The 23,384-nt window shown below is 32.7% G+C and overlaps 1 protein-coding gene, 1 long non-coding RNA gene and 1 pseudogene across 5 annotated transcripts; 2 read left to right on the top strand and 1 right to left on the bottom strand.

Annotated features, from left to right (window-relative positions):
- LOC141691403 (uncharacterized) overlaps nucleotides 1–23,384 on the top strand; it is a 508,513-nt pseudogene that overhangs the window by 328,094 nt on the left and 157,035 nt on the right.
- On the top strand, nucleotides 179–916 carry LOC141693938 (uncharacterized). The gene is made up of 3 exons (XR_012563318.1): nucleotides 179–222; nucleotides 380–589; nucleotides 745–916. It is a non-coding gene; the product is annotated as an uncharacterized LOC141693938 (long non-coding RNA).
- On the bottom strand, nucleotides 3,784–5,728 carry LOC141688946 (protein ELF4-LIKE 4-like). Of its 4 annotated transcripts, none has more exons than XM_074493097.1 (3): nucleotides 5,542–5,682; nucleotides 4,802–5,001; nucleotides 3,784–4,387 (listed from the first exon to the last, which is right to left on the bottom strand). In XM_074493097.1, exon 3 carries the CDS (start codon nucleotides 4,339–4,341, stop codon nucleotides 3,997–3,999), a length of 345 nt encoding a protein of 114 aa, XP_074349198.1. In that variant the 5' UTR covers nucleotides 4,342–4,387; nucleotides 4,802–5,001; nucleotides 5,542–5,682; the 3' UTR covers nucleotides 3,784–3,996. The 4 variants fall into 4 exon arrangements, with proteins under 4 accessions (XP_074349198.1, XP_074349197.1, XP_074349195.1 ...); XM_074493096.1 differs by having other exon boundaries at nucleotides 3,784–4,382; XM_074493094.1 differs by lacking the exon at nucleotides 4,802–5,001 and having other exon boundaries at nucleotides 5,542–5,728.

The following is a 23,384-nucleotide window of genomic DNA, read 5'->3' as shown; positions in this document are numbered from 1 at the left end:
TGTGTTAAACTCAATGTCGTCTCGGTGATTTTTGTGTCATCCTTCTGACATGTGGAGATTCTTATATGCATCTTCGTTTGGAAGGTCTTAAAGCAGGAGAATGTTGCTTATGTTGTGGCTCCTTACGAGGCAGATGCGCAAATGACCTTCTTGGCTGTCAGCAAACTGGTTGACGCAATTATAACTGAGGACTCAGACTTGATACCATTTGGTTGTCCAAGAGTATGTTGTTTTGTGGGCTATGTAATTTTTATTTTACTGAGACCCTTGAGCATCTCTTGTGATATTTTAATTTATGGATGATATGATATATACTTAGCAAAAAGGTTACTTTCTTTTTTATTACATTTGAGAAACTCTAATCATCTCATAAATCCAGATCATCTACAAGATGGACAAGTTTGGACAAGGTGTTGAATTTCAGTCATCTCGTCTACAACAGAACAAGGAGCTAAATCTTACTGATTTCACCAAGCAGATGTTTCTGGAGATGTGCATTTTAAGTGGTTGTGACTATTTGCAGTCTTTGCCTGGAATGGGCCTAAAAAAGGCCCACGCTCTTATTAAGAAATTCAAAAGCTATGACAAGGTAAATGTTACCGATATTGTTATTTTTTTAAAAAAAAAATTCATTCCCCAGCACCATCTTAAACTCCCGAATTTAGTCGTGACTTCGTCCTGTCTGTTGATTTTTAAAATGTACTAATTTATCCTAAATGATTCTATTTATGTTATAAAATTCAGGTAATAAAGCACTTGAAGTATAGTAATGTTGCAGTTCCACCTATGTATGAAGAATTTTTCAGGAAAGCACTACTAACATTCCAATATCAAAGTGTTTATGACCCAATCAAAGAAGATATTGTATATTTATCTGACATTTCTGACAGTGATGGGGATGATAAGGATTTCCTAGGCCCATATCCTTGAAAGACGTTATGTTACAAGCCTAAATCTTTAATTAAAAATGTATTTATATACCATCTAATTATACATATAATTTTGGGTTATGATGATATTATTTTTTAAGTCTTGACATTATTTCAGTTCTAGCTGAACTGATTAATAAACTATCATTGATTTTTCGCTGACATAAGCATTGCTCTGTTATGCTTTTTGTTTAACGCAGAAACTAGTGTTTCCATCAGACACTCGTAAAAAGAATTTAACCCACTGTGGTGTTGCGTTTTAAGATTAAAAGCAAGCTGGTATTGCATTATATGATGACGACGGTACTGTAGTAATTGGAGATATTTTTAATGGTGACAAGGAGCACACACTTTCATTGCTCTGGAATGTATTTGTTCATTAGCAGGTGAGCCTTAAATTTTCTGTTTACTCAACAACATATGTTTGATGTGGCAGGAGGCTATGCTAGTTGCATGATATTATATGCATTTGGAAATTGTTCTTTCACTTATGATTATCATTCTCTTATCTCCTTGTTTGGGGCTTGCAGGCACACTTTATCGACAAATTTCTTCAATCGAAGGTCCTAAAATACGTGGAGTTGGTGTTGTGTGAACTTAACTCTTGAGATACAAGATGAGAGAAGTCATTAAGCTTTGATTGTCTTTTCTGCTCTTTCGCTTTTAATGAATATATTGTAAATGAAGGTCTCTTGCTGAGACATTTATTTTGATGTAATAAATTATTGTGTAATATTTTTTTATTATTAAGATTGAATTGATGGTTCAATTTTTTTAATGCAATTTAAGTATATTCTTGTCAAATTCTTACAAGAAAATTGTCAAATGCTTAAAAGAAAACAAAAATGTTTTTTTTCAAAAAAATCACTTTAGGCATTGGTTATTTAGATACCCGTCGCTATTGGGCAGGACAGTAGCGTCGGCATTTCAGACAGCCGACGCTATTGAGTAAGGCTATAGCGTCGGCGTTTCAGGCAACCGACGCTGTTGGGCAGGCTTATAGCGTCGGCGTTTTAGACAACCAATGCTATATTTGGCAGGCCTATAGCGTCGGCATTTTAAATAACCGATGTTGTTGGGCAGCCTTTAGCGTCGGCTGTTTGAATAACCGACACTAATGTCAAGACTTTAGTGTCGCCTACTTAACCGACGCTAAAGGCCTATACCTATAGCGTCTCCCACATTTGCTACGCCACTTAACCGACGTTTTAGGGGTTATTTGACCGACGCTAAAAGTTCAGTTTGTACTAGTGTTTTTTGAGTAGGAAAACAGCCTATTTCCCGCACCAACAAACAACACTATGTGACATGCTCAAGAAATGTGTAGTAGCGATGAGGTTGAAGATTCAGCGTAGCGTTACATTGGTAACCGTAATCCTCCTCCATTGACAGCGTCAGACGTTACGGGTTTAGATACTCATTTTGACCTCCCCGTTACACATATATAACTTGCACAAAAAAACAGAGAATGAGACGCGAGATATGTTACTATATTGAAAACAGAAAGCGCAATCCAGATACAGGCCATGTACTCGATTCGCCTGCTGAACTTGTAGTTATATATATATATGTTCTCTTTTTTGTTTTTAACATTTATTAAATTATAACTTAAACGGAAAATTTGAAATACATACAAGTTTCAATTTTAGGTACACTGGTTGATCTTTTGGCCACACCACCGACTATCCGACCCGATTATAGGCAGACTCATTAAGAGCTCGAGGCTATAGTCCTTGCTGAACTTTTAAATTCGACAAAAATAAAATCTACAAATAGTACTTGCTAAAGCTGTAAGATTTTAGATTCGAAGGAAGGACAGGAGAAGGGAATTAAGAGGAGAGAACCCTAGGGAATAGATAAGAATGTGGGAAATTAGTTTTATCCTAAAAGAAACAACCATTGAGGGCCCTTGTCAAGTTGTTGGAAGTCATTGTTGCATGGCATTGTCTGTCTCTGGGAACTGTTGTGTTTTGTTTGAACTACTTAAAGCTATTTTAGATTCCATTTTAAATAGAATTTCCCTTTTCAATACAATCCAACAGATTTTAGTTGGGTAGGACAACCAAAAACATACAAATATTGGTCAAGAGGTCCTTCTGCTCCCATCTGTGATTTTTTTCCTACCAGTGGTGAAATTTATTGTGAACTTAATAGATTTATAAAGCAGCTTTTCCTCCAATTGTTTCAGAGCATTTTCCTGGTAAAAATAGCATGCATGTATGATGTTTCTACACTTCTCAACATACAAATCTTGAACAGTTAATTCCAAAATTACAGTGTTGGCCATTTGTTTGTTTGATATATATAAAGGAGATGGTCCGGAAGCATCCAGAAAGTTTTCACTGGTACGGGTAAATAACGGGCCCCATTTATGCATATTAAATATCATAATTTATACGTACCGCATAAACTTTCCCCGGTATACTATCGTTGCCCCGGGCGGGTTCGACCCATGCATATATATTCAAATATCTGAACTTGTCGAGTGAAAGGACTATAAAAACAGTAACTGCTACTCCCTTGAACTCTGGGCACGGAAGAAAATGGCATATTGGAAAAGGAAACAAGGAAAATTTCACCGAAAGTGAATGAAGATATTTAACTACACTAGAAGATATATGGAAATAGCTCTAAGGTCCCATATCAAATCAAAGCTTTTTTGACAAACTATAAAGGTAGAACAACATAACAGCTCATGCATCACATTTTGTAAATTGTATAAATACTAGTCCTTAAGTGATGAATTAAAAATGGAACTTTAGATCTAGAAAGATAAATCTGCCTATGTTCAATGAATAAGTACTCCTATCTTAATATAACTCAATAACCATCATTAATCGGAAAACAAAAAACAGACAAGTGATATCAATGACAATTAAATTTCAATTAGATCCACAAGGTAGAGTTACAATGTGACAGAGATATGAGCAATTATATCTATAAGAAATGTTACTTTTCCACCAGGCCGAAGAGATGCACAATTTGATAGAAACTACTATCCATAGATTGTGTATCTTCTCGTTACCACAGAGTAAAAGAAGTAAACCAGAATAAAGCCGGAATATTTCTAACCCGGCCTAATCCTCTTGTGACTTGCTTTTCCGTCCGACTTCAAAGCACCGCTTGATTCTCCTTCAGATGACGCTTCCATGGATTTGCTGAAATTATTCGAAAGATCAGAATACAGATCAACAACCCTCCTTATGTTATTGTTCAATTCTCTTATCAATCCCACATTCCTGCTCAAATTGTCAGGAACCTTGGACTCATGATTCTGATTTATCTCATTAATTAATATCCTATTCTGATCCAAAATGTTTTGAACTTGAGAAAAGCTCTTCTGAAATGTTTGCATAACCTTCCCATCTAACTGGCTTCCATTACCAAGGCCCGAAAATGTATCCCCCTCCATATCCACCCAATGGAAGATATACTGCCAGATCAAGAACACACCTGCACTAAAAAAACATGTACTAAGAAAATGAGACAAATTCAACAAAATTTGATATTTATAAAAAGAAATGACAGAGTCATAACTATGCCTGTACTTGCTTATATACCAACCCAGACAAAAGATGATACTCCTAAGTTTTATAATTGTTTGATGCAACTTGTGCAAAAGAGACAAGTTCTGAACTAGAAAATCATGACATCAATTGAGTTTGGTTCATTTACAGAAAGATCATGTATTTTAACAAATAAATGTAAACACATATTTTCAGACCAATCAAATTATTAAATTATAAATAACAATGACCATATCATCAACATTATTATTATTGTAATATTATTTGAGGCATGTTCAACTGTAAAAAAGCAGATCCCATTTCCATAAAAAAGGAAACTTTTAATGTGTACTGAAAAATACCAACCTAAAAGCTAACTTCAGACTTTCAAACAAAGAATGCCAACTCCCAAGACCCCAAAAAAGGCCAGTCAATGATGCAGAGTAGATATGGCTATCGCAGTAAAGCTCACAAGGTTATCAAGTTACCACTCCCAAGACAGCCCACTCACGTACACTAACGTTATTATAAAACGTACTCAATATATCCCGCTTATGGCTGTGACGCTACAAAATCAAGAAAATGATGGGCATAACATAAAATTATTAAAACTGTGTGGGAAAATTAAAAAAAAAAAATCAAACCTTTTAAAAAAAATTATAGCTTCTGGAAATTTTGGAAAACAAGGGTGAAATTGGGAATTCAAATGAGTATAATTAGTACACATAGAAATCTTGTAGCTCCAGAATCATATATTCCTAAAATAGCAACAAAATCAAAATCAAACTTAATACACCTTACAATAATTACCCACTACAGAACTTAATTTACCAAACAATATCACCAAATTTAACAACTGGGAATTCATCTAAATTGAATATATAAACACACAACATGAACACATGAATAGACATAGATATAATTTATAAAAACCACAAAAGACTAAAAATTTATCCAAGAATCAAGAGACCCAAGAAGCAGAAAGTGATAAAAACAAAAGGGTTGTCAATAATTTAATGTTTAAGCCCATAATTAACAACACATATATACACACACAAGAATATTATATAGTATATATATGTGTGTGTAAGTAATAAAAATCATACCTTTGAAATCTGGGAATAAAATTGTGAAAGTGGGGAAGGAGAAAGGACAGAGATTGAAAGTAGTAGAAAAGATCGGCGATTGAATCGAATCTCCGGATAGGAGACTTGTTTATTTCTAGAGAGAGAAGCATACGAGAGAGAGAGAATATGTAGATTTGACAGTCATATGTATGTCTAAGTGTATGTGTATATATATGTTTTAGTTGTGTTAAAATTTGAGCGGTGAAATAAAATAATTTAATAAATGAAAAAATTTTGGGTGAGATTTTCGGAGATTAATTGGTTCGATAAAGTCTGTAGTTGTGGTGTGTATCTTGTGCTTGGATTGAGACATGAGATTTACACCCTTGGAATAGGACACATGAAACTAGTCCCACATATGTAGCCGCACATTGAATAATGAATATCTTCTTCTTCTAACAACATTACAAATTTAGATTTTGAATTTTCAACAATAATAGAAAATTCAAGAATATTAGATGAAAATTCTGGATTATCTTAATAACATGTACAGTGTATTTTTCATTGATTTAATTGATTAATACATGCTAAATTTTGTTTTTAGTATGTGTGAAATCTTTTATAAAAAAATGAATAAATTCATGGTTGGAAATCATAGTATTGTTTTGTAATTGATATTTAACTTTACGATATTAATTCATCTTTTTAATAAATATTTATTTTACTCTCCAGCAATTATTAATCAATTCCTATTAAATGAGATTTAGGCAGGTCAAATTTATTCATTCCATTTATCCAAATGTCTGTTTTGATTCTTACATGTTGTTGGGCAAAATAAGCTAAAACCTGTTTTTACCTCCTACGCCATCTCCAAGAGTGGTTTATTGGCCTAAATTTGGACCGATTTCGGTCCAAATCTACCCAGCATGGTCTATTGCCCCGTTACAATTTAGGTCAGTGTTAGGCCGACACTATTTACCGGCCTAAATCTTTTTAATTATAAAATATTATTTTTTTATGTTTTATATATTCATTAATTTGTTAATTAAATGTTATTATATATATATTAAGTAGTTTTTAATTATTATTTTTTTTAAATTTCACTTATATATAATAGTTATTTAACAAAAAATATATTAAACACCATGAATTATTTTAATTTAAATTATTAATACATTAAAAATAAAGAAGTTCATATTACTTTTGGAAATTCCTTAATCGAGCATTTGTGAGAACAATATACTAATTCAGAGTATTTTAATATTTGTTACTTTTCTTTTAGTTAATTAAATATAATATTAATTTTTCTTCACTTTTCTTGTTTAAGTGTAATGTTTTTCTAATTTAATAAATTTATTAAGTTTGAAATTAAGATGATTTTATTCATTCCGCGTCCAATTGAATTAATAGGTATGTGAATTAATATCAACACATTAAAATAACAATATATTAATAGTTGAAAGAATAAAATATTGATATATAAATTTGGAACAAAATTTAGACCGAACTATTGGAATAGAGAGTTGACTCGGTCTAAATTTAGGTTAAGATTTAGGCCAAAAACTCCGGCCACTCTTAGAGTTGCCCTTAAATGTATGAGAATGTAGATAATGTTAACTCTCTCGTATAACTTATTTTTATGCACCAATAACAGTGCTTGGTGTCCTTAAATACACTAACTTAAATCTTCTTGGAGTGTACGGATTCTCATAAATATTTTAATTTCTTTTTAGAATTTAATTATTCAATCATATAGTAATTTTAAAATATTTTATTAATATATAAATAAATATAAATTAATAATAAATAAAATAAAATAATTAAAAAGAAGTGATGCTCGTAATTTATAGGGATAAGTTATGGTCGTAGTTTAGCGGGATAAGTAAAGTATATCTAATAGTTTAGCATGTGTATAACATTATTTATTTTATTTTTAATAATCAAGATAAGGGAATAACAGTTGAACCAAATACGTTTAGTATATACTAGTTTAAAACTCTTGAGATACATGAACTTATTTTAATATTATATAATTTTTTAATCTAATATTCATTGATTTTTTTAATATTATTTATAAAGATGAATTGGATTTCTTTTAACCTATAACTTATAATTACCAAGCACGTCAATAACTCATAAGTAAGATTATCCAAACACTTAAATAACTTATAAGTTAAGATGTTCATATCACTTATACGCCACTTTTCAATTTTAAGTTATAAGTTACATTTTTTAAAAAACTCAAACGGAGCCTTTGACTTTCATAAAAAAAAGTTTAACTTATCATAAAAATAATATCTTCGCATATTTGAATATAATGGATAGATATATATCTATTAATGCTCTTTATTAATAAGCGAAATTATGTTTTATTGGTGTATAAAATTACTGAAATATCAGAATACAAAATTTTGGTATAAGATAAATTGATTTTTATTTTATCTACATTTCATTTTTATTAGTTAGTTTTTATTCAAGTGTATATTTACTTTTAATTTGAAAAATATTTTTTTATCGATAATTAAATAATATCAAAAAATATATTGAAAAGGCTAATTATAAAATAATTATAAGATAATATGAATTAATATTAAATTGTCTAAAATAAAATATATTTGATTCATAAGATAATTAAAATCTATATTTTTTTATTAATAAGCGAAATCATGTTTTATTGCAACATAAAATTACCAAAAAATGTTGCTGAATCAAAAGTACTAAATTTTGGTACTCACCTAACACAAATTGACATTTATTTTTTTAAAAATTTTATTTTCTACTGGCGAGTGTTCATCCAAGCGTCTATTTGCTTTTAATTTTAAAAAATATCTTTTATCAATTATTAACTAATATTTATCTTGATTCACGTGATTTGCAGACTATTGCGTGAGTCCGTGGGATTTACCCAGCGCGCACCCGAATGGTAGCGGCTGCGGGTTCCATACGATTTAAAAAACTACATTGAAAAGACTAATTATAAGATAATTATCAATTAATATTAATTAATATTAAATTATTTAAAATAACAAAACTTTCGTACATAAGATAACTATACAATTCGTTTTAGAGAAACAAAATCAATATGTTAGATTTCTATAATAAGTAAAACACTACAGAAATAGAATTATTACGATAAATTTATATATATATGATTTGATTTCTTTTAAATACATAACTAACATTTTCAAGTACCAGTTTAATATTTCATATTATTTTATTAATTTTGATTCGTATTTCGCACTACAAGTACTAATTCGATATTTTAATCTACTTCGAACGGGTTATCAATTATCTATACTAACAAGCAAAACTGTTTTCTATTAGAACATAAAATTACCAAACATCGGCACTCACTAATAAATTATATAACCATTTATAAATTTTATATAATTAAAACTCAACTAATATAAATTAAAGTGAAAACAAAGTATTCACAGAATACTCTTTGTATACTTTATTTTCACCTTAATTTATATCGTTAGTTTTCATCCGAGCGTCGATTTATCTTTAAATAATTATATTAGTAAAAATTAACATGTTAGATTAATATAACAAATAAGATAAATAGGTGCATAACTAGAATTATAACTAGGTTTTATAGATTATATTAGTAAAAAAGAATTATATAGTGAAGTTTTATAATTACACTTGATTTTGATTTTTTTTATTACATAATATAACAGCATTTACTTATGTATTATTTATTTACCATGTGTTTCAAACGAATTATTGTAAGATTCAATTTTATACAGATAATAATTTGATATTATTTTCAATGTCGAGATGCTCAATTTAGCCTAATACATTTTTTTTGTTAAAAATTCAATATGAAAGCAAGTTTGAAAAGTACTATGACAAAAACATTCGTCTCAATAATTATTGATAGGCCATAAATAATTAGGCTCAAAATAACATTATAAAAATTCAATGAAAGGGTATCCTAGGACCAAATTAGGGTGGTCCCCGTTACACTTGACAGATAGCCAAAATGTTAACTGTACAATGTTACGAGAAATGGAATGACAACATCCCAATTGTCCATGTGTCTAAATCTCAAGATATCCCAGCAACAAGATGACAGTTGAGGCCCGTTAATAATATAAATCATCTAATTATTCACTAACCAAGATTTATCAATGTTTAGGATGAAAATGTACAAAATCTTAAAACTCAAAAATTGGGAGCTTATAAAAGATCCAAAAAAAGGGATCTTAAGGGTTGGAAAATATTAACTTACTCTGTACACATATACACACCACTCCAATATATAAAAATAACTCTTTCATTCTTTTTCTTCTCCTAAAAAAATCTCATTCTCATTTTCACAGCGGAGTTGCCGCGAGTACACAACCCCCTCCAGTTCTGTTTTGCAGAGGTCACACACAACCGTTTAACCACACAACTCATGCCATGTGTACTGACATTAACTCTCGTGAAAAGAGAAGAGAAGACCGGAGAAAAAAATAGGGTTATCAGTTATTTCCATCAAATTATCGATTTTACATTTTTTTTTCTTTTTAATAGTTGTATTGATACGAATCTGACACCAAAAAACTTAATTTCTAACTATTTAAATTATATATTATCGCACTCAAAATCATCAACCGTACTTAAAATCATCGATCCTTCTTCAATTAGTTAATTTATTTATAAAATAAATAAAAAGTTAAACACAACATTAAAGCAAAACGTTTATATAAAAATAATATTGAAGCAAAACCAATAATTTACTGAAACATTACTATAATTATATTGTTTTACTAGTAACAACATCTGAATTTATTAAAATATCTATAAATTTTAGAATTTAATTGAAATGGTTATGTTTTCGAAAGGTGGATAAATCAGAGATATCGGACTATAACATCTCATAAATTTAGAAATTTAATTGTAATGATTATATTTCCGAAAAGAGAAATGTTACGAACTCGAAATTAATCCAAAAACGGTTTTAAAATGTCACATGTAATGTTATAATTGATCATCATATAATTAGTAAATTGACGCTCATGCATTCACATCAATAATTATCAATTAAAATAATTTAAAATAATATAATATTGATGTCATAATTTAAAATTAATTTTTTACCTAATTTTGGACCTTTAACATTAATTTCCGAAAAACAAACCGTTGCGCAAATATTTGGCTGTAACATTCCATTTAAGGTGGAACGAAGGCTAAGACATTGACAATACGACTAAATTGTTGCGCAATATTAATATATAAATTTTTATAACATAGATAGCAAGGATCTAGGTTAATGAATGATGTATGTATCCGGGAGCATTGATCGTGACACGGATGCTTTCTCCAACAAAGTGTTTAACATAGTAGATACATGATTATTTCCATAATCCATTGTGCATTACACGATTACAATACGAATTTATAAGAACCCATGTTTATAATATACTCATTTTTATTTTTTAATTGTTATACCATGTGATAGGAAGAATCCAAGTAATTAGTACAGGTTACAAAAAAGTGATTATCAAATACAGCTGCACATTCCATTGATCCCCGGACATGTGGTGTTATATGTAGACATATGGTAGAAATTAGTGTGTGATTAATTAACTACTTGACTGGTTTTAAGGATTATGAGTTGTTCATACATGCGATTTGTGTGATAGCCACTAATGGTTGATACAATCGACTACTAAATTATTCATTGTGGATTCCTTATTTAATCATACCAGAAAGACAGATAATATCATGATATGAACTACTAATTTATATTTAATCATTTGACTTTAGGATACCATATATTTTTTTAAACCTTATTCTCTTTTTTCACTCTAGCCCCCTTTCTCTTTATCTCATATACAGCCGTTGCCTGATTTTTATTGGTTTTCTCAAATGAAAATCCCCATTATCTTCATTTCCTTTCATTGTTTTTACTTTTATTATTAGATCTTGATTTTTATCGTTTTTTTTCAAAAATAATTCTAAGATCAAGAACCATCAAAACATCCGAATTTTCTATCTTCTCTAATTAAGCGTGTGGTTATTCATTTTCAAGGGGTCCGAATTCTCTTATTTTTGTACTTTGTTTTGTGGATTTAAGCCTTGTTTTTATTTTGTAACTTCAATTTAGTTGTAGTCTATTTTTAGTGAGACTTTTTGTATTTCTCTCCTTTGTTTGTGAGAGTATGATTTTTGATTTAATAAAAAAAGTTTTTATGGGATTGTAATTATGTTCTATAGCTTAAATATATCATCTTCAACAAATGGCGTGATTGTTTCTCCAAAATAAATGAATTTATCAGCTATTGTTTCTGTTTTATATTTGTTCGACGTGATAATGTTTGTATGGCTTTTATTTATTGAATTAATTTTTTACTCCAAAAAAAAAATCATTTTAATATATTTGATAAAATTTAACAATCCATATGTTAACGTCCTTTTAAACCTTTAATTCATTGTACATTAATTCGATAATAACAAATTACAATAATTCCATTCATTTATTTGACTTTTTTATTCATTATTAACATTTAGTTAAAAATTAAAAAAATCCAATCTGAATCACAATTTAGTAAAATGAAAAAAAAAAGGAAAAGAAAACACTCCAATTATTTTTTTTAAAAAAATATAACAAATCGCAGATTCAAACAGAAAATGTTAGAAGAGAATTTATTGGCTAAGAATAGATAATAAAAAAATTGTTATCAAATGATGTTATTTTTATAATATACTTACTATGTCCCATTCGATTGTTTATATATTTTTTTCTCATTCTTGACACGTATTTTAAGACTGCTATAAAATATATTTTTATAATTTATATTTAGAATTTCTCTTTTTTGTATATAATTTTAAATATTATATTTTTATTTAAAAAAAATTATTTTAAAAAACAAATTTTACATAAGTCTTAAAATAGGCAAGGATTCCGCGTCCTCAAATATAAACAAAGGGAGTATAAACTTATCTTTAGAAGATGACCTACAGAAAGATAAGATAGGAAATGTGGATGGTTCGATGGAGACAAAGGTTAATGAAGTAATCAGGTGGAGATGTCTTGTCTGGCAGCTGATAATATTCATTATCCTAAATTTAAATATTATTACTGATCAAATTGAGTTGGATCAACTTTATTTTTTATATAGACATTTTGAAAACGTTAAGATTAATATACATTCAGTTAAACAAACTCAACATTTTCCATTTTTTCTTCTGATAATGAACGGTTTCTTCATTACTCAATGAGAAATAGATACGAGTCCGGTTGCATGGCGACAAGCCCAAGCGCGCATGAAAAAAATGAAGCCCAACTGATTTTCAAGTGCACATTAACCCAATTAAACTACCATATGGGTCATCCGTTGAGCCATTTTAGCCAACAAACTAAAGTTAATTTAGGCTGGACCGTACAAGGCACTGCAAATGTTCAAATGTTCAAATATTTTTCAGGCCATTAAAATAGTTAACAGCGTTTTTAAATTTCTTTCAGAAATGAACCCAAGAGATCATGCGCCTGCATCATGAGTTTTCTGAAGTATCAGAAGACTGTGAATAACTGGAATGTCAAACAGAAGAGTACGACTCTACCTGGCTTCCATCAAAGCAATCAACTTTTTTCGAGAACGAGGAATTAGCGGGCTCGTTCCACTGGAAGAGAAGGCAAGGAAAGTTGAGGGATGGCGACGCCTCCGAGGAGGAGGAGTGTCCAAGACACGAGCTCGAAGCGTCGCCACACCTCGAAGCTCTCGAAGTTAGTAGATGATTTAACCCTCATTAAAAATTTATTTGAACCCAAAACGGAGGTATGAAGGTGACATCTGGAAGCCCCCTCTCTTTAAAAATTGAGAATCCCAAATCAATAGAGACTTAAAAGTTCCTCCTATCAAGTATTTCGTCTTCGGACCCATCTGACTTCATTAACTTATTTGATGGAAGAATGGATTTCTTTGGCCACTTAGAAGTAGCTCGTTGTCAGTTCTTTTCTACTTGCCTTAAAGGTACATCTCTAAATTGGTTTAACAATCTTCAACCTCGATCAATCGACTCATGGGCTATTTAAAAAGTAAATTCTGAACTCATTTCTCAAGTAATAAGCGAGGTGGAAAAATAACAGATTCACTCATCTCTGTTTACCAACGATCTAACGAGAACCTACGAGCCTACTTGACTCGCTTCTGATCGTATATTGCGGAAATCACAGATCTTGCCTATCCTTTGGAAGTGAACTACCTTATAGCAAAAATGGACAGATCTCGTCATAGTCAACTCCTCGAGGAACCTTTTGAAAACGAACCAAAAATATTGCAAGCAACTATTAAGATCATTGAATATAGGTTGACTCTTCAAAAGGCCGTAGGAAGTATACAACACTCTCGGTCCCCAAAAGCTCAATACAATCGGAACCCAGGAAGGCCTCGTAACTACGAAAGAAAGGAGTACCAAAGTCACCATCCGACAGAGAGACCCCGTGGCTCGAGACCATCACAATCCTCTCCAACTCCTCGGGCTCATCAGAGACACCGAGACCACATTAATGAGGAACCCACGAGTCGTGACAACAGGCAGTGGACATCTGAACCAAAGGATTTCCAAGAACATACAAAGTTAAACACACACAAAGTTACAATCTTGGTTGTTCACAAAACAGACCCTTCCTACAGACCTCCGAGGCCTATGAACCCAAATAGACCTCCAAGCAACAAATACAGTGACTATCATGAGGACACTTGCCATGAGACAGAGCGATGCTTCCAGCTCACCAATCTCATTAAGGACAAAATTCGTGATAAACATCTAGTCCATTATGTCGCTAAAAACCAATCTCATAGAGCCCAATATCATGATTATGATAGGGCCATTGATGTTATCTTAGGAGGCTATTCAGCCGGCAGACCCTCGAATAATGCCAAAAAACTATATGCTCGCGACGTCTGCAGGGTCGATTCAAAAAGGCCTCGACGAAATCCAACTCCATTCATCTCCTTTTTCTAGACAATGATTATACGGATGACATCATCGAAAACCATCAAGACGCCTTAGTGATAACAACTAAAATCGGAACAAACACAGTTAGAAAAATTTTGGTAGACAATGAAAGCTCTATAGATGTCTTATATTACAGTGCATATTCAAGAATGGATTTGGGCGATAGGAAGTTCGATACAGCCAAAGGGACTCCTCTGTATGGATTCACTACAAATGAAGTCAAACTTGTGGGTGTCATAGACCTCCCCGTCCTCTTTGGTTCCTCACCATGTCAAGTCTGGCGGATAGTCAAGTTTCACGTTGTCAATTTAATATCAAGCTATAACGCTATCATAGGCCGAACTACCATCGGTCCACTCAGGGTAGATAACCTTCATTGCCCATTTGAAAATGAAGTTCTCAACATAATTTGGAATTGGCGAGGTATGTGGAGACTAACGAGCCTCTCGACAATGCTATATAAGCAATTTTATATCAAAAAAACAAGACTCGCAAACCACTGAAGTAAATCAAGTGATAGAAGTCGACCTAAGAGAAATAATCGAGGTGCCTAAGCCAAATAATTGTGAGCCGAACGAAGACCTAGAGGAGGTAGAGCTCTATGAATAATTCAAGGGAAAAACAGTCTAGATGGGAGCAAAACTGCCCACAGACATCAAAGAATAACTGATACACACACTTCGTAGCTTCGCGGACATCTTCGCCTGTGACCCCAAGAACATGCTAGGGATTTCTGAGGAGGCCGCCTTGCCCATACTTAATATATCTTTTGAAGCTCGAGCCGTGAAATAAAAGAAAAGGGTTTTTTCATCAGGAAAAACAAGAAGCCATAGATGTACATCAAGGAGGTACAGTTTCTGTTAGGTAATGAATTATACATAGGGGGTGAATGTGTTTTTGTGTTTTTATGCTTTCTTCAAGTATTTATGATTTGAACAAAGTAAATGTAAATCTTGCAGTGATATGTGTTAATACTGAAATTAAACAAGCAATAATAGTGAACACAGATATTTTAAAACTCATTTAATTTTATATTAAAATTAAGAATATTTTGCTACAAAATTTCTAGGCTCTTTGTTAATAAAGAGCTTAGCTTCTTCCTTGAGAGAAATATAAGATTTTTCTTGATCTAAATTGTTACATCTAACAAAAGACCAGTGTCAACTTTATATCATAGTTAACTACTGATTTACACAGTGTACAATAAGAGATGCTAGTTACTTTAGTAAATTGTCACTTATCATTTCCATTTTAGGAAAAATATATCTTCCATTTATGGCTTAACATATCTTTGCATACTGTGTTAATCTTGATCTTCCTTTGTCAGTTAATCTTCACCCTTGATCTTGCACACTCTTCAAGCTGCTTTTTATAGACTTGTCAATCCAACTGATTGGATTATTTGTCAGTAGCAATATACTCAGCTTCAGCTGTAGAAGTAGAAACTGAATTTTGCTTTTCACTGAACCAGGATACTAGCTTGTTTCCTAGAAATTAACAGGTTCATGTTGTACTTTTTCTATCTATTTTACAACATGCATAATCTGCATCTAAATAACCAGTTAGATCAAAACCAGAATCTCTAGGGTACCAAATGCCAAGATTTGGTGTGCCCTTGATATATCTGAAAATTCTCTTAACAGCTACTAAGTGAGATTCTCTAGGATCAACCTAAAATCTAGCACAAAGACAAGTAGCAAACATTTTATCTGGCCTACTAGCTGTTAAGTACAGAAGTGAGCCAACCATGCCTCTATAGCTTGAAATATCCATAGACTTTTCAGTAGTGTTTAATTCAAGTTTAGTTGCAGTGGCCATGGGAGTTTTTGCAGATGTGAAATCCATTAGATCAAACTTCTTTAAAAGATCATAAATATATTTGGTTTGACTAGTGAATATTCCATCACTAACTTGCTTAACCTGTAAACCAAAAAAGTAAGTTAGTTCTCCCATTATGCTCATTTCATACTTACTTTGCATCAATTTGGCAAATTTTTTGCAAAGTTTTTCATCTATAGAGCCAAATATAGTATCATCTACATAAATTTGAACAAGTATACTAGAGCCATTAATATTTCTAAAGAATAAAGTTTTGTCAACAGTACCTCTTGTGAAGTGATTTTCTAAGAGAAACTTTGACAAAGTATCATACTAGGCTCTAGGTATTTTCTTCAATCCATAAAGTGCTTTCAAAAGATAGTAGACATATTCTGAAAAATTTGGATCTTCAAAACTAGGAGGCTGACTGACATAGACTTCCTCCTCCAAATCTCCATTCAGAAAGGCACTTTTGACATCCATTTGATAGACTTTGAAATTGGCATGGGTTGCGTAGGCTAAGAAAATTCTGATGGCTTCAAGTCTTACAACAGGAGCAAAAGTTTCATCAAAGTCTATTCCTTCTTGTTGACAGTAGCCCTTAGCAACAAATCTAGCTTTGTTCCTGACAACTATACCATTTTCATCAATCTTGTTTCTAAATACCCACTTGGTGTCAATTGGATTCTTTCCTTTAGGCTTGGGTACCGGCTTCCATACCTTGTTCCTTTCAAATTGGTTTAGCTCTTCCTGCATAGCTAAAACCCAATCAGGATCCAACAGAGTTTCTTCTACCTTCTTTGGTTCTTCCTTAGAAAGAAAGCTGCTATACAAACATTTTTCTTGAGTTGCTTTCCTGGTTTGAACTCTAAAAGATGCATCACCAATAATGAGCTCAAAAGGGTGATCTCTAGTCCATTTTCTCTGTTGTGGTAGATTAGCTCTAGATGAAGAGGACTCATTGTTATCTTGATGATTAGTAGAGTTTTGATTATTAGAAACTCCACCTGAGTTTATGGATCTTTGACTTGAAGATGGGGTTCTTTCTGACTGTGATCTTATTTGACTTCCAACTCCTGTTGAGGGATCGACGGATGTTGATCTTCGCCTGTCGATGGATGATATTCTTTGCCTGTCGACGCATGATGCAGATTGTCTATCGACGGATGATGCACTAGGTCTTTCGACGGATGTTGAATTATGTGCTTCAATAGTTGTAGATTTTTCTGCATTGTCCTTGGATATTGGTTCTTGATCACTATCATCATCACTATCTTCATAAATCATCTCCACATTATCAAATTTGAGGCTCTCATGGAAATCTCCATATTGCAGTCCTTCAATCTTTTTATCATCAAACGCAACATGTACTGATTCCATAACAATGTTGGTTCTCAGATTTTAGACTCTATATGCTTTTCCAATAGCATGTCCAACAAAAATTCCTTCATCTTTTTTGGAATCAAACTTTCCATGTTGATCAGTCTGATTTCTTAATATATAGCATTTACAGCCAATGACATGTAAGAAATTTAGAGTTGGATTCCTATTCTTGAACAATTGGCAGGGTGTCATGCATTTTGCTTGACTAACCAAAGAAATATTCTGACTGTAGCATGCAGTATTCACAGCTTCAACCCAGAAATATGTTGGTAACTTTGATTCTTCTAGCATTGTTTTTGCAGCTTCAGTAAGAGATCTGTTTTTCCTTTCCACCACTCCATTCTGTTGTGGAGTTCTAGCTGCAGAAAACTCATGCATGATCCCATTCTCTTCACAAAATAGTCTCATCATAAAATTCTTGAACTCAGTTCCATTGTCACTCCTAATTCTTCTTACTTTGAGGTCAGGATGATTGTTGACTTGCCTTATGTGATTGATGATTAATTCACTAGCTTCATCTTTGGATTTTAGAAAATATGTCCAAGATAACTTTGAGAAATCATCTACAATTACTAGGCAATATCTTTTCCCAGAGATGGAAAACACATTGACTGGTCCAAACAAATCCATATCTAACAGTTGCAAAGGTTCTTCAATTGTTGAATCAAGCTTCTTCTTGAATGATGCTTTAATCTGCTTTCCCTTTTGGCAGGCATCACACAATCCATCCTTTGAAAACTCCACTTGAGGAGTACCTCTGACCAAATCTTTCTTGACTAGCTCATTCATGGTCTTGAAGTTTAGATGGGACATCTTCTTGTGCCATAGCCAACTTTCATCTTGACTTGCTTTACCGAGAAGACAAGTTACTGATTCTGCATTTGATGATTTGAAATCAGCTAGGTACACATTTCCTTTTCTCACTCCAGTGAGAACCACTTTGTTGCTCTTCTTATTGGTCACAACACAGGCTTCAGAATTGAAAGTGACTGAGTTGCCCTTATCACAAAGATAGCTGATACTCAACATATTGTGCTTGAGTCCATCCACTAGGGCAACCTCTTCAATGATGACATTATCCTTTGGGATAAAGCCATATCCCATAGTATAACCTTAGCAGTCATCTCCAAAGATGATACTTGGGCCAGCTCTTTCCTTGAACTCAGTGAGTAGGGTAGAATCTCCAATCATGTGCCTTGAGCAACAACTATCCAGATACCAAAGATTCTTTCTATTTCCCTACACTCATCAAAATCAAATCAAGTTGATTTTGATACTCAAGTTTCCTCGGGTCCTGCCTTGTTAGCCTTTTTCTTTGGTTTCTTAGGTTTGACCTCATTTGACTTAGGTATTTTAGATTCATCCTTTGTCATTTGAGTTGGACCTTTGAAACTGTTCATTGAAGCAGAATTATCATGCACATTTTGGTTTACATGAAAAGGCATGTTGTTTGCAATGTTATTCCAGTAAGGCATGCTAAATGGCATTTGAGGCATACTAAATGCAGCATTATAAGGATTAGGTGCAAATAACATATTAGAAAATTGTGCATTCATATTTTGTGCAGGAAAAACATTCATAGGCATTGCAGACATGGCAGTCATGTTGGGAAAAAAAGAAGGTGCAGACATGGGAGTAGGCATAGCAAGTTTGCAATTAACAAACAAATGATTAACACTTCCACACTTAATACAGATTTTTCTTGGAACATATTTATCAGGTGTGTAGTTGTTATGTTTGTTAATCCCTACCTTCCCATTTCTACTGTTTTTCCTTTTTGATTCTGTTTTAAACTTAATCTTTTCTAATCTGTCATTCAATTGCTTGATAGACAGATTCCCACATTAACTCTCTTTTCTTTCCTCACTTGAATTGATTCTCCTGGAACAAAGTCTTTAGAAACCGATCAATATTTATCTTTCAACTTAGCTAGCTTAGCTTTGCTAACTGGCTTACTGACATTCGACGGATGTGGCTCATTGTCTTTCGACGGATAATCCTTTTGATTATCCGACGGATAATTTTCATCATCCATCGAGTCCACATCTGTTGAAAGTCCTTCAACCAAGTTGGAATTAAGCTTCTCTTTATTCTTTTTCCAGGCTGCATCACAAAAAGACTTTATACCTTGAACTTTAGTGATTTGAGCATGGACATCTCTAGATGATTTTCATGCCTTAATCACTTCCTTTTCTCGTTCAAGTTGCTTTCTTAAAATCTCCTCTTTCATTAAGGATTCTGTTAGTTCATCCTTAGCAACCTTGCATTCTAATTTCAATTTTTCAAACTCAATGAATTGAGTCTATAACACATTATTTCTTTCACTTAAAAACACATTGTTCTCTTTAATTTTATTATTCTCTTTAATTTTATTTTTTTCTTTAGTGAGAGACTTAAGTGTAACACGCAGGTGATATAGTTTAGTAGACATGTCATTTATTGCATAATTACACTCAGCTTTAGATTAATGTGCTAGGTTAGTTTTGATTACCTGATTGCTTGATAAACTGGTCTTTATTTCATATGATTTGGCCATTAGGGCTAGATTGACATAGTTTGTTTCCTCTTCATCTAATCCATCTGCAACCCCGTCATTTTCTTGTGTAATGAAAGCCCTTTCCTTTTTCTTGAATAACTCAAGGTATTTCTGCTTATAATCAACATGCTCAAACTTCTTTTTGCTAGAATCAGAATTCCTACACTCACCAGCAAAATGGCCTGCTAAGTCACATTTGAAACACTTGAATTTAGACTTATCAACCATGTTTCTGTTTGGCTTAGCTGCTCAAAAATTCTTCTTGAATTTGAGCTTGGCAAATCTCCTGGATAAGAATGCTAGATGCTCATCTATATCATCCATGTCATCTTGGCTCGACTGTTCTTCATTTTCAGCTACCATCCCTTTACCCTTGCTCTCACGGACCCTTGACTTTAATGCAGATTCCACAGCTTCAACCTTTATCTCCTTTTCCTTCTCTTGCTCAGCAACAAGTGCAATAAATCCTCCTTTCTTCCTTCCTTTATCCATCCTTTCATCTTACTCTATTTCAAGCTCATAGGTTTTCAGGATACCATACAGTCTCTCCAAGGTGAACTCCTTATAATCTTGAGAATTTCTTAATGAGACTTTTATTGGCTTCCATTCCTTGGGCAGAGATCTAAGGAAATTGAGGTTTGAGTCTTTAGTTCGGTAGACCCTTCCATGCAACTTGAGAGCATTTAGTAGTTTTTGAAATCTACTGTCAGTGAGTGACTCACTTTCTTCATAGTGAAAATGCTCATATTACTGAATCAAGAGTTGCATCTTGTTCTCCCTGACTTGCTCAGTACCATCACAAATAATTTGAATTGTGTCCCAAACCTCTTTAGCTGTTTTACAGTTTATGATGTTGTCAAACATATCACCATCAACACCATTAAATAGTATATTCATGGCCTTCTTATCTTTCCTGACTTGTTCAATGTCTGGATCAGACCATTCATGCCTAGGCTTTGGAACTGATGGTTCATTCCCTGTAGCAGCTCTCATAGGGACATGAGGACCTCTTTTAATGCAGTCCACATAAGCTTCATCTTTAGAGAGAAGATGTAGGTGCATCTTCACCTTCTAGTGGTGATAGTTGTCTTTGTCCAGAAATGGAATCTTTACTCCAACATCCTTTTTGTTCATCTTGTTGATTGTTGTGATCTTTACACTCTTTGTACTTCAAGGGCTTTCTCTGATACCAATTGTTATTCCCAAACAATGCAACAAGAATTATAGAAGGGGGTTGAATGTAATTCTGGCTCTTTTTTAAATTTTAAGACTGTTCTTACTTAATATATATAACAATGTTTGATTTTGCAAGAAGTGCGGAATGAAACTTGAATTGAAATCAAAACACAAAGTAATAAAACACAAAGCTTTAAAACTTTCTGATGGATTTGAACTTATCCACTAGATATATATATATATTGGTATGAGAACTCTGTGATGCTTGAATAACACACAGCTGCTTACAAGTGAACTTACAAACTTACAAAGGAATTATTAATAGATACATCTTTTTCTATCTCTCTGAAAATAATGCTTACTCAGTTGTTTGTTCTACTTGCTACACTTGGTTTATATATTACCAAGTTACATGATAATACGACAAGATAATAAGACAAACTATATCTAGTCTAACTCCATGTTGTTTCACTACTATATTCCAACATCTTTGAATATCTTCATAATTGCATAGAAATGGTAATGCTTCTTTGTTCTCTAAACCCTGTAATTAGGATACCACATTCCATTTGCAAACACCCGACACATATGACAGTGTTGTCACTGTCAACTGCACTTTTTGAATTATGATCATCCGTTGGGCCTATGTTGATCATCCGTCGGGAGCCTTGTTGATTATCCGTCGGTAGTCTTTGTAGATTATCCGTTGGAAGCCTTTCAGTCACTTGACTCTATTTCACTTATACAGAATTACAAGACATCTCACATTTACAATTAGCTAACCTATTATATATATCAATCTAATAGTCAACATGACTTAGAGAATCCTACATAATCTACTAGACTAAATATTGTTGTTTGCAAAAATGTGCTGCAATACTTATTTTTACCTAAGCACACTCTCGATGGATGTTAAATTGTCATCCGTCGGGACTATAAAGTTCATTCGTTGGGACTATATTAGAACATCCGTCGAGAGCTACAATAACACTAAGTTAAATATACTAAGGTGCTTTGTTCAACTTATCATCAAGTTCACAACATATTCCTAACATTATGGCTAGACTGGAATCTCAAGAAAGGCGAAGTCAATGGTTTCTACTGTAAAGCTTCATCTGGCAAAAGTTTAGCTGTGGCATTAGAAGCTCTCACCCTTGAACATCATCTTAAGGTACTCTTTTGTGAAAAAGGTTTAGTGAGAGGTCTGCCTCATCTGGAATTCAGAAGGATGATAAATGTGAGGCATGTCAGAAAGAGAAGTCAAAGACAACATCACATCAAAGTAAAGATATACCTTAGTGATGATTGATGACTACTCTTAACACAAAGTTGTTGTTCGTTCGTTCTCAAGAGAAGACACCACAGATGGTAATTTATCATATCTGAAGATCAAGCTGGAAGTAACTGTAAAAGAAATGATCTTGTGGTCAGATAATGAGACTGAATTCAAGAAGCAGTTCTAATTAATATATGTAACATCAAGAATATTTTGACACATATTCAGCACTGGAAGCTCCGTGTCATAATGGAGTGGTACAAAGGAAGAACCGAAACTTGATTAAAGCAACAAAGACAATGTCAAGCTAATCAAGACTTTCTAAATACCAAAGGGCTGAAGCAGTTAACACAGTTTGCAATAAGTAAGATCAATCCTTGATCATGATGGATATATGAAGACCACTAATGAATTAATGGCCAATAGAAGCAAATAATGAAATGTTTTCAGTTGTTTGAAGATCTTGGCATTTGCAGCTAAGACTAGTTAGGATATTTTCCATGGCTACTCAGTGGAGTCTACAACCTACAGGGCTTTTATGATTGATCAATAGAAGATGATTGAAAGTCTAAATGCATAGTTCAATAACTCCATGCTCTAAGCTGTTACATGAAAAATTAATGGTATTGATAATTCATATCCAAGTAGTGGAATGGCAGTGTATAAAACAACTTATTATTTCAATGAAGCTAGTCAGTAAGGGTACGGAATTTCAGGAAATCCCAGCAGCAGCTTAGG

This window comes from Apium graveolens, chromosome 10 (assembly GCF_009905375.1).
Source record: "Apium graveolens cultivar Ventura chromosome 10, ASM990537v1, whole genome shotgun sequence".
NCBI classification, from domain to species: domain Eukaryota; kingdom Viridiplantae; phylum Streptophyta; class Magnoliopsida; order Apiales; family Apiaceae; genus Apium; species Apium graveolens.
The sequence above is the reverse complement of the archived record's forward strand: the minus strand, read 5'-3'. Positions and strand labels throughout refer to the sequence as shown.